General features: G+C 33.3%; 1 protein-coding gene across 1 annotated transcript in view; it reads left to right on the forward strand.

Annotated features, from left to right (window-relative positions):
* Positions 1–12,972, forward strand: part of LRRC7 (leucine rich repeat containing 7) — a 491,093-nt gene that overhangs the window by 378,407 nt on the left and 99,714 nt on the right. Inside the window, exons 15-18 of the mRNA XM_037145320.2 lie at positions 1,036–1,135; positions 3,258–3,382; positions 5,410–5,658; positions 10,196–10,396. Of these exons, the coding sequence (XP_037001215.1) occupies positions 1,036–1,135; positions 3,258–3,382; positions 5,410–5,658; positions 10,196–10,396 (675 nt within the window). The remainder of the gene's footprint in view (positions 1–1,035; positions 1,136–3,257; positions 3,383–5,409; positions 5,659–10,195; positions 10,397–12,972) is intronic.

Below are 12,972 nucleotides of genomic sequence, written 5' to 3' on the forward strand. Positions count from 1 at the left end.
CATTACAGAAAATAATTATCTCAAATATATCTCCATATATAGTATATAATATCAGAGTTCTAGGAACCCTTTCACAATAGTATTTTTGAAATCAAATTAATTAATAGAGAATGAAATATTACCATCCAGGGGTAAATACATTGTGATATCACAGATACAAGTATAGTTGCTTATCTGTATGTGGACCCTGTCTTTGATTACAAAAATAGCCCTTAAATATAAATGCTTGTGCTTTAACCTAATTAAATGCATAGATTATCTTTTTTTACCTTTTATTGAATAAACCTTTTATTGTGGTTCTATTACAGTTGTCCCATTTTCTCCAGGTTGCTCCCCACTGCCCCTCCCAGTCCTGCTCCCACAGCCAGTCCCTACCCTGTTGTCCATGTCCATGGGTCATTCATGCCTGTACCTTGATTAGCCCCTTCTTTCCACCCTTATCCCCCTCCTTACTCCCCACTGGTTTTTGTCAGTCTGTCCCTTGTTTCCACACCTCTTATTCTATTTTGCTCATTCGTATGTTTTGTTCATTAGTTTCCCCTTACAGGTGACATCATAACGGTTTTTGTCTTGTACCACCTGACTTATTTCACTTTTTGCATAGCATAAAGTTGATAGCAAATTCCGTTTCTTATATTTGGGTAACACCTTGTGGAAATGAATGGGCATATAGAACCATACCGAAACTTTACTTAGTTGAAATCATTTAACACATTTTTAAAGGTCTCTTTAGGGTTAAAACTGATATTGTTCAGTGATGATAAATAATTTTGTGAAAGAGTATGCTAGAGAAAAAGAAAATTTCATTATAAAGACCTTACAATTTGAGAATATTCTATAGCAATAATCTTATTTCATGTTATACTTCCTAATTTCATTACTTTTTCCCATTGCTCTTCTTTTAAATTTTCATTCAGCTTGGTGAGTTCAGACTATTGACTGTTATCATGCATAAAACAAATATTCTTCATATTTTCTAGCTTACTGATCTAATTTATGGTTTGGGGGTTTTGTTTTGTTTTGTTTTGCTTCCAGTCCAAAGCCCTTATCCCTTTACAAACTGAAGCGCATCCAGAAACAAAGCAAAGAGTGTTGACAAACTACATGTTTCCCCAGCAACCTCGTGGTGACGAAGGTAAGTTGTTGGTAGAAATTTCTCCTATACATCTATAATTATGGACAAAGAGATTCATTTTGTGCTGATCTCTGACCAGGGATAATGACACATGGGCAAGCCTATAAAGATAATTACCAGACAGACATGAATCATTTAGAGGTTAACTATAAGTATGAATCTGATCTTCACACTACAGTATTCTAAGTAAAAGTCCAAAAACGTAATTCTTCCTCATTATGTTAGGAACATTGACTTTTAGGATCAACTTCTTCTCCTGAAGGATCACAAGGCACAGGTCAATATAACCAAAAGTGGTCCTCAGCTCATTCAAATGAGCTAAAAAGAGTTAGATATAAAAGAACATTCAAAGTGTTCACTAATTTCATGAATGAAATTTAGACATTTAGTCCAGTGATCCCAGACCTCAAATTATTTCATGTTAAGAGTCAACCATAATAAAATGACTTGCAAATAATGACTCAACTTTCTTTTTCAAGTTGAGTTTCCCCTAAACAGCATTAGCAACTATAACAATAGTTTTTGAAAAAACTAAACCTTTTTCTATAATTAAATCTTCTATCATATGATCACATTACTCATCAAATGTTTTTAAAAGTTTGTCCTTTGCTATTTGGAACCCAGCAGAAGCTTTCATGCACATTTTCTAGTCTTACAGTCACAGTAATCTTTAGAAGAGTAAACTCACTTTAATCCACCCATGAATTAAATCCACCCCATCCACTTGAATGACTCCGACTTTTAAAGAAAATTACTTCCATATGTATTTTTTTATTTTCATGGATAACTATAATAAAGATCTTTAGTCTTTGATTTATAAATGTAAATGAATCATTTGGGGATGTTTTGAGTATTTTTATTGAAATTGGACTTACAGAATAAGAAAAAGGAAGAGTTGTTTTTATATGCATTTTTCAGACTTCAATAAAATTAATATTTTGAATCTATGATAAGTATGTATATACATAAGGTACAAGCCAGCTCCCATGTAAGAACTTTTTATTCATCTATCTTTACTTATATTTATATTTTAATATCCCCAGATTATCAAAATATTTCTTTTAAAAAAGGTATAGAGAAAAATAAAAATGTTTTATATTTATTGGTTATTTCTGAAGCCCAGTTTCACAGATTAAATCTCTAACTTGTTCCTAGGGAGTGAGGTAAATATGGTTAGGTAAAGTGATGTTAAGGAATTAGCTTTGTTTTGGTTTGGTTTCCTTTGCAAAGAAGAGTTGGTATTAAAAAATTTCTTGACCTTTAGTCACCTCAACCCTCTGGTTTTTAAGGCAGATGTGTATTAAATGAATTTTCAGAATCCCTTCCAACAAATAAGGAAATATTATCAATAGCCAACATTTTGATGCAAAGATTCATAAGCCATTTATTTTCACTGTTAATTTGAGACATATTTAGACTGAGACCTTCATGTTGAAGATTAAATTATCCACATATCTGTTAACCCTAAAAATGAACTGTCTTCTATTATTTCTGCCCCCAACACACATGTGGGTGCACACACACAAAAGGGTGTGATCTTAGACAATTTGCAAAACCATTGTCATATAGTAGCTTCTATAAAATACTGCAGAGGTTGGTAGTTACAGATATGGGCTGGTAATTATGCAGATGTGAATGGCTGCAGAGAAGCTGCATGACTTTGAGCAAGTCTTAAAACTCAGCCATAGTCTCCTCGTTAGTAAATTGATGGTGATGTTAGTACTACCATTGTGCTATTATGAAGATTAAAAGAGACAATATTTTTTTAAATGTTTAATACAGCTCTGTATTATTTCTGGCCTATGAAGAGCTCACTCTTTGCACTGGAAAACATCCCAATCTCAATATATAATTAATGTATACTTAGAAAAGCTGAATTTGTGTCAAGTTGTTAAAAGACCATGTAACAAATATCAGGGGAATTTCATTCCCTCTTTCTTCCTTTTCTTCATTCTTTCTTCCTTTCTCTCTTTATTTTCTTTTTTTTCTTTATGTTTCCCTTTTTATAAATGTTTATATTTGTTTGTAGTATTTACCACCACTGTTTGCCAAGTGTACTAACCACTGTTAACACTATATGTAAAAAAAAATAAAGCAATAATGTTTTGGAATCTAACTACAGATTTCCAGTCAGACAGTGACAGCTTTAACCCTACACTGTGGGAAGAACAGAGACAACAACGCATGACTGTTGCCTTTGAATTTGAAGACAAAAAGGAAGATGACGATAATGATGGGAAAGTTAAGGTGATCTTTTAATTTTTGTTTTCTTCTTTCTTCTCATTATTTTTGCTTGTTCGGTGTCATTATTTGAATAGACTCTGGGACAAACTGAGTGATCTCTGCTAGAAGGTCAGATACGTCTTTAAGTGTCATGGTGGTACCACCTTTCATGTGTAGCAAGATGGTAATTGTGGAAGTATTGCTGTGCTTGAGAATGAGACTGATGCCCCAGTTCTGACTGAGCACTTTCGATAGGCCACCCCATCTTACAGAATAACATGAAAGAGATTCAAGGTGAGAAAAAGCCAGGGAAAAAAGCAAACAAATCTGAGTGATGGGCTTTACCTAAGCATTTTATGTATCTTTTGAAACACTGAAAGGCTTTTCTTTTCACCACTGAGCAAAGCAGCATGCGGACTTTATGAGGCCAAAATTATACATTTTATTGAAGAACCAATGGCGTCATTTATTACATTGGCATTAAAGTCTCTGAAAGATTCTATGTTCCTGGGATATTTGAAAAGAATTTATGAGTTTTCTTAAATGTGAGGACAAGTTTTAAAGGAGGTAAGGGCTAATAGCAGGTGATGTTCCTTAGAGAAAATAATTTTAATTGTTTAACTCTAAAGCATTCTTTTAAAAAATCTTTTATTGGAACTAATAACAAGTAACAAGGCTGAATTTTAAAACCTATATTTTTATTAATTAAAATATGAAATACTAGGATTCCTATAGATTTTATCAATATCGGATCTTTGTGTTATTATTATAGCAACGTCTTGAATCTCTTATTAATTTTGATGGTATTATTTGTGTATGTTTTTTATCCTGGGTACTAATAGCTCTCACTCTTAGTAATTAATCTCCTAAGTAATTGTATGCGCATTCTTTTAATAAACCTAGATTGTATGATGTGTTCTTTTCTCTTCTCTCTGTCCCGCATTTTCTGAACTTCTTTCATAAGCCAACATACTTTAGAACCTTACTAGAATTAGACAGTAAGTAATTGATAATGCATATCTATATCACTGTAGAGAACCCAAAAGGGATTCCCAAGTCAAGATGATAATTTTGCTTTAAAAATTGGATTAAAAGTGTTTCTGGATAGCTGATTAGTGCTATCGGACAATGAGAGACATTTTTATTGTGAATTCCTAGAAAAAAAACAATGCTAAACTAAAACAACCTTTAGAACATTTTTTAAGGATTTCATATGTTAAATCCAGAACTAATGAATGGTGCATTGTGTGCTGGGCCTTTGATTCATTCTTTTGCTTCATTAAATGTAAAAAACTACATACTTCTTCCTAAAAATCTATAGTCAAAAACCCAATGGAAAAGAATGTATTTAATATACTTGTATATGTGTCAATAAAAACATAAAATGTGATAAATGCGAACAACTATTTAGAAGCCCTGTTTGTATGTTATGTGATCAGATTTGTTTATAATCACTATAGGTGCATTATACTTCAGAGTAAATTTTTCTCTATGTTTACTTATATTTGGTTGATTTATATTGTGGTTAAGCCATATGTGTTTCCCAAATCTCAAACTACTTGGCTTCAGCTCATTTGAATATTCCAAAGCCATAGGCTATCGGAAAAATTAAAATACAAACAAACTTCTAAATAAATCATCATGAAAATATGATGAGTGGAATATACTGAAATCTGAAACTGAATTAATCACACTTTTCTGGTTCATTACACATACTTTAAATATAGCACAATTTTAGTTTAATTTTCACAAAACTTAAAAAAGAACCAGTGATATATGCCATCAACTTCCAAATAGACTACAGTGTAATGCCCTACTTATAGTGTGTGTAGAGCAGTATAAATGCTGCATTGTGTGAAGAAATTGTGACATTTTAGCTTCATATGATATTGGTATGGTTTTATTATGTAGAGTTAAAACTAATTTTCTGATGGTTGTTTTAAATGCATTACCAAGAGTGGAAAAAAATCAAGAGTAGAAAAATGATAAAGTGAAAGTGTTGCTACAGCGCTCCTCTTTCTCCCAGAAAATGGAGATTCCTTCTCCCACAGGATCACTCCTGCCAAGCCCCCTGGGAAAGGGGCCAGCGTGGGATTACTCTGCAACCTGCCAGACTGTCTGGCGATTGCTGCACACCATGGGCCAGGTGTGATCAGCAGATCCAAGATATGCCCGTCCCCCAGAATGACCCACAGCTGGCATGGGGTTGTATAAGTGGCCTCCAGCAGGAAAGGAGCATGTGCACTCCATTGCCAGTTGCAGCACAATCCACCACTCTTCCCTCTCTAAGTGGCAGACAGGTAGGCCTAGGTGTTGGGGTAGGAGAATCTCCCCTATAGAGGCACCCTTGGAACAGTGGTTTATGGGGTATGTCCTGCATGATTTGGGATAAGAAATGTTGATTACAGAAACTTACCGATTGCCAGTGTTTGATCCCAATTTAATTTTTGTTCATTGACATTGGCAATGGGGTGGGAACACTTGAGTCAGAGGGGAGGGAACCTCATAACGAAGTGCCTAATAGTGGGATATCTGGCATGGTTTTTAAATCGGGTGCTTCATTTTTATTATGTTTTTTTAATATTTTTTAATTTAAAGTGTGGGAATACCAATAGTCAAGCAGAATGTTGATGACACTGTTGATAAATTCTAAATTACCTGACACATACACACATTTTTTAAAAATATTAATTCTGGGAAAGATTAAATATCTAAACTTAATTCTCAAAATAGCATGGGATTTGAATTGAGATTTGCTGAGAGTAAACTTTAAGCACAAAGATGGCATCTATCAAAAAGTACCAATTTCCCTTTAAGGCACAGATGAGAATTCCTGTAAGAGAAGATTGGTTTGTGAGTTGTGGCAAGTAGGGTTTCTTTTACCTTTGAGGGTTGGGTTTGTAAGAGTTTAAGGGGGAAAAACAAGTCTTAATGGGATGTGAAAAAAACACGGCATTTTTTTGGTAAACTTTGTCATCCACATGTAATGGACCAGATTCTTATTCTGTCTTATATTCTTTCTACAATATAAGGCAAGCTGAAAGTGCATTTTCCTAATGAAAACTGCTATACATTTCCTTTGTGTGTAAAATGTTCCATTTAACTTCTAATATAAGTACTTAACAATCAATAATCAAAGCATTAACTATTATTTCTCTTACTGGAATTTACAATCAAATTAAATTAAAATGTAATCATTACATAAGAAAACCACAGCTCTGTATAAAGTCAAAATATCACTTCTAAATACCCTAATTATGAGCACTAATTCTTTTTTCATTGCTGAATTTTGGGGAGTCTCCAACATCTTGCAGCTGCTATTTGCATTTACTGCACTGGTTTAGATCTGAGATGTAGAGAATATTGTGAAACATTTCTATTTCCAAAAAGTAAAATAAATAGCATTTCAGTAAATATCTTGCATTTTAATAAAATGTTTATGTGAAATGAGCAAATACTTTATGGTGAGTGATATACACAACATTTGGTAAGAACATAATTGACAGATTTTTTCCAACTACATGTATAATAAATAAATTTATATATATTTTCATCCCATGTTAGAATAAGAGAATATTTTTAGCCTATATATATATAAATATGTAGAAATTACTTTTGTATTTGGGCATTAGTGAGTTATTAATACAATTTAATTGTTATAAAAATTGAAATCATCTAATTTAACTCAATAAAATTTACCTTTTACACTTATGGTATTTCTTTCACAAGATGGCACAAATATGTCCTGTACCTATAACAGAGAATAGCTCTGAGCCGAGTAACACTTATGTAGCATAGACTTAGGAGTCAAAGAGCTGAGTTTGAATTTGGGCATTGCCACACTATTAGCTGTGTGACCTGGGGCAAGTAACCTATACTGTCTGAGTCCCTGAGTTATTTTTCCCCCATAAAATGGCAATATGCTTGAATGGGTCATAAGATTTAGTTATAATCATAAAGTATTAATTATTATTAATTGTTAATTATTTAAAGGTGTGTGGTAAATAATGAATAAGTATTACTATATCAATAACTAATACTAAAATAAATGCCTCTATAGAACATTTTGCATGGTACCTGATACATGGCAAATGCTGAAGAAATCATAGTTGTGGCTGCATACAATCTGAAGAACAATTTAGTTACAGGTATTGTGGTTAGACATGTATAGTAGAATCTAGAGTGCTAAAGGAATCCAGATTTTAAATTATATAAGTAGAATACGATATTAGAAATAGTATCTAATTCTGCATAAAATCCATAAATTTTCAAAGGACTATCACATATATTATTTCATTTTAGCTCTCCATTAACACAAGTGGGTGGGAGAGAGATCATCACTCCCATGTGATGTCAGTGGAAAACTGATAGCTAGTCTAGGTAACCCTGGCTTCTATTTAGGTCTTCGGACTCCAAGTCCAGTAAGTTCCACTGAGAGACTAGTAAACGGGAAGAAAGGAGCAAATTGTCTGGGTGGAACAAATCCAAGTTTTATGAGACCTGAAGTTTCCAGTTTTAAGAGGGGCCTCTTTAAGACAAAAATATAAAATAACCACGCAAACACATAAATAGGGCTTCTCACAAGGCTTTAGAAAGAACACATGCAAGTGACAAGCCCCAAAGCTTGAGCTTCATTTGCTGTAGATTTAAAATTTTTTACAGAGATAAAATATCCAAACCTATTCTGGTGATGTGACCACAGTATCACACTGATTTGCTTATAAACTAAACAGAAAATATTGGTACTATAGCCATTAGCAAATAGTCCTGTAATTGTGTCAGATGGGACACAGGATCTATAAAAAAAGAGATTATTCAGTGAAGTACTTAATTCAATTAAAGAACACTTCACATTCTTGCCTTTGATTTAATTAGAAGCACAATGTTAGCATTGAGGATACTTTAAGGTACATAGAATTTTAATTTAATGACCTACTTGAAAATAGTTTCCATTCATATTCCACTGGTAATTAAAAATTAAAACATGTTTTTAATTGGCATAACAGTCATACCATTCTGTAATTTACATTTTTAAATGTAGAGTTTGACTTTTAGTCCTTTAATATCAAGTACTTTGAAACAAGTTCAACAATATAATTTAAAGCATAGATTTAATTTGTGATTAACATTTCTACCACAATTCAAACAGCGTATCCAATATGCATGCATTCAAATGGACCTTGTCTAATATGGAATCATTCTTTTCACGTTTATTGAAGAATGCATTGTAAATTAAGTACCCTTACATATATTTATATTATACTTTAACAACTTACACTTTTTCTGTAAAGTCCAAATTTTTCTTGGGTTATATTTTTGTAACATTATTTCTATATGCTATTAATTTCATCCTTATTTATTTGGGAGTATGAAAGATTAAATTATATTTAAACATTATTTACACTAGCAAAAGTATCTGGTTTTTCATTAGCTTTCCAAAAATTTATGGGAAAAGAATTTTATATTTTTGGTATGGAAAGGAATATTAGAAATCATCTAGGGAAATCCAATAGCAGTATTTGAGGCAGAAAATGAGCCACAAGAAAGATGAAACACTAGAATGACAAAGTTGGTGGATTTGCTAAAACTGCAGATGAGCAAAAGTGTTTGAGTTCATATTCATAATCCTCCAATCTATACCACCACCACAGTCTCTTACATCCCATGAATTACATGGGTGTGTGGGGAGGGGGATGTGTGTGCCCTTCCCTCTTTCTTTCTCTCTTCCTCATTCCCACACTTCTTAAGCTTGTCTTCCACCTGCTCCTCCTCAACCTCTTCCCCACAAACACTTTCCGAAGACACATACTTTCCACAATGACATAAGCCATTCCATTTTGTAAAGTTGGTTCTACTCAGATGCAAAAAGTCACGATTTTTTAACAAGTCTGGCCAAGTAAATCTGACCCTTAGTTTCCTCCCATTCCTTTTGAATCAGCAATAACAATTTGTATCTATTCTATTTAAGTAATATTATAAGTACTGTGATGTTTGAATATTCCATATGGAATATCTCATATTTTCTGTCTAAATTAAATGGGAAAAATAATCATTAACAATCATTAACATACACATGACACACCAGAAAGCAGTTCAAGAATGGAAATAACTATCTGGATAGACATAAGCCAAAATGTATATATTTACCTAGAATATCTTAGAAAATGTTCACAATTATTTAATTTCTCTTTATTGTAACATATTACATAAAAAGCACATTACTTTATTAGGTTAAAGATTAAATTTAAAGCCACCCTGAAATATATTCTCTTAAATATTAATGAGAGTTAGCTACCCTACCTTTTGATGTAACATGCTAGTTAACATAGAGCTGATATTTTGGTAGCAGATATTGTCACCTCCTGATTTTTTTAAGGATAATTCATTCCACTTGTAAATCTTTTGGGGTCTCTTCCATCACCTGCACTAATATTTCAAATATATTTTAACATCAAAATAATGATATAAATAATTAAGTCAAGGAAAGAAAGAGCCTCTGAAACATAAAAGCAGCTAATAACTACAATGAAATTTTTCAGAGATTACCAGTCACTTAAGTGTTGGATGTACTGCTATTTCAACCATTATAGGGTAGGTCTAAAGATAGGATATAATCCCAAAATCGGGCTTAATCTGCAAGGGTAGGTAGGGATGGGAAGTCCCACATGCACAGTGGGAGACAAACACTAACTCTTCTATTCTATGGAGCAATTTCTCAGCCAGCACCACACTCACTATACTGCATTTGCTTATGATACCACATGAAAAATGGAGTAGTTTTGTGAACATGCTTGCTGAAGGTATTTCTATGTTAAATTTCTTTTTATAAACTTCTAGGTTGAAATAAACCTAAAACGATATCCAACTCCTTACCCAGAGGATTTAAAGAATATGGTAAAATCTGTTCAAAATCTGGTGGGTAAGCCAAGCCATGGAGTGCGTGTTGAGAATTCAAATCCAACTGCTAACACGGAGCAAACTGTGAAAGAGAAATATGAACACAAGTGGCCTGTAGCCCCAAAGGAGATTACAATGGAGGTATTTCAAGGTTATTGGTAATTGCCAGTGTGGTTTGGATTTTTTTTAATAACTAAATGATATGTTATATTTTTAAACTGAATAATTTTACTTAAAAAGTACAGTTTATTTCCCAAAGTATAAATGCAGTCTCTCTACTATTTCAAACTATGAGGGCTGCATTTAATGAATCACAGAGAGATGGATGATACCTTCATGGCCTAAAATCATTACTACAGCTCCAAAAGTTCCAATACACACAGAAAAAATAATTTGCTCACCCAGCTAGCCCCAGCCAGTACATTCATTATATCATTTTCATGATATCCTTTTGGCAACACCAAACTTTTATTGTATGAGTCATTAGAAGTGGCTAACTGAATATATTTTTATTCTGTAAATCTCAGTAAAATTCAGATTCAGAGGCAAAATTTTTTTAATGTTTTTGTGTTTTGGTTGCACTCTTTCTAAGGAAACACTACTATTAACAACAAAATAAGAGGAGATGAATTAGAAATTCAGCGTTTTTCAATTTAATAATGTGAGCTTCATTTGTATGTTTGAGAATGAGTTATATATTCATCCCTACCAATTTTTTTTGGTCTGAAAAGAATTCAACTACATGTATGCCACCTCCGCACTATCTCATCAACTCTTCCAATTATTTGCTTATCACCTTTTGTCTTCGTGAGAAACATAATTGGTATGAAAATATCTAGAAGTTGCTATAACTGCTTCTCTAAAATTTATATTGGCAAAACTCTTTTACAAATCTGCATTTCAGAGCATCAATTTGTTGCACTGATTAAACACCAACTGTATATTTAGCACTGTGCTAAACCCTGTTGGAGAGAGAGAAGAAATACAAGATGTGTGCATAGTTTCCGCACTCATTTAGGACCTAGCCAGGTCAACTTAACACATTTGAAGTAATTGGGAAATATATGAAATACGATTACAAGGTTGGTTGTGTAATGGGGAATATAATACTCTAAGAAACTAGAGAGATAAGCAATCATTGCCTATTGGTTAAAAAGTTACTTGAGGCAGTTTAATGTTGAATTATATATTAATGATTGGGTGGTTATTTTAAAGTCAAAAAAAGAGGATGGTATTCCAGGCCAAGGGAAAAGCTTGAGCAAAATTAAGCACAGTGTGCAGGCCTGTCAGTGCAGATTCCATTCCAGCCAGCCCAGAGGAAAGGCATGCATACAGGTATGTAGGGAAGAAAATTTAAGTAAACATGCATTTTTGTTGCCCTTTTCTCTTTGCTTATAAAATAAGTATTATTTACTTTTCCTTTCCAAAACATTACAGCTATGCTATAGTAGAGCAACATACGTTTCTTTAATGTCTGAGATATTGCAATAGTACAAAAAAGGCAGAAAAACAACTGACAGGTGCATAGTAAAAACATACTTTGTATTTAAATCCCATGTAATCAGTTTAACATCAAAATAACTGTGAGATCATGATAATTCATAAACTGAGTAATTTTACTAAAAGAGATTCTAAAATACATCCTTGTATTGCTTAATACAAGGATGCAATAGGTAAGGTAAGAAAAAGATCGCTTTGGTCAAGAATTTAATAATCATCTTAGTGGAGGAAATGGATCTTAAAATTGTCTCACAAGTACTCCAAGCTTAACAAATCCATAAATAAACTGAATGGTTCTTCCCTCACTTGCTTCTGCACCTGTATTCCTGATCTCAACTGGCACCATTATTATCTACTTCTTTACTGAAGCTAGAAATTTGGGTGGTATTCTGATTCCTTTTCCCCACTTTTACCCACTCCTTCCCCTTCCAAACAATCACCAAAGCCTATACATTTGCAGCTGTTTTTCCTGGATCTTTTGAGGTCCTCAACTCTGTCTTGCATTAGTGTAAAAACTGTCTACTTGGCTCACCTTGTCCTCAGCTCCCTCCTGGCCTTACCAATAATCTTTCTAGCACAAATCTAATTTTGCTGTCCTGTCTAAAGTTCTTTATTTATTTGTTAATTTTTAGTTACATTCATTGAGATGACATTGGTTAGTAAGATCATATAGGTTTCAAGTGTACATTTCATCTGTATATTACATTGTATACCCACCACCCAAAGTTAAATCATCTTCCATCACCATATATTTGGCCCTTTTAAAAAATCTAGGATGGCTTCTTATTGCCTAAGTGTCTTAATTAGCTGCACTAGCAAAGCTCTGCAGAGAGAATATTGAAGTTCAACGTTCAGCTTTATATTTATTTCTGATCCACTCCTTTTTTTCACTAGTAACTTCAATACTTTTCTTGTTTTTTATTGTTATTATATTACAGTTACTCCAATTTTTCCCCTTTGCCCTCCTCCACCCATCCCATGCCCTGCTCCCACCGTTAATTCCCACCCTATTGTCCATGTCCATAGGTCATTCATACATGTCCTTTGACTAGTCCCTTCCCCTTCTTCCCACCATTATCCCCTCCCCCCACCCCTCTGGTCACTGTCAGTCTGTTCTATTTTTCCATGCCCCTGGTTATATTTTGTTCATTAGTTTATTTTGTTTATTAGATTCCTCTTATAGGTGAGATCATATGGTATTTACCTTTCACTGACTG

The sequence above is a fragment of the Artibeus jamaicensis genome, unplaced genomic scaffold (assembly GCF_021234435.1).
Source record: "Artibeus jamaicensis isolate MK-2021 breed Jamaican fruit bat unplaced genomic scaffold, CSHL_Jam_final scaffold_1019, whole genome shotgun sequence".
Taxonomy (NCBI): Eukaryota; Metazoa; Chordata; class Mammalia; order Chiroptera; family Phyllostomidae; genus Artibeus; species Artibeus jamaicensis.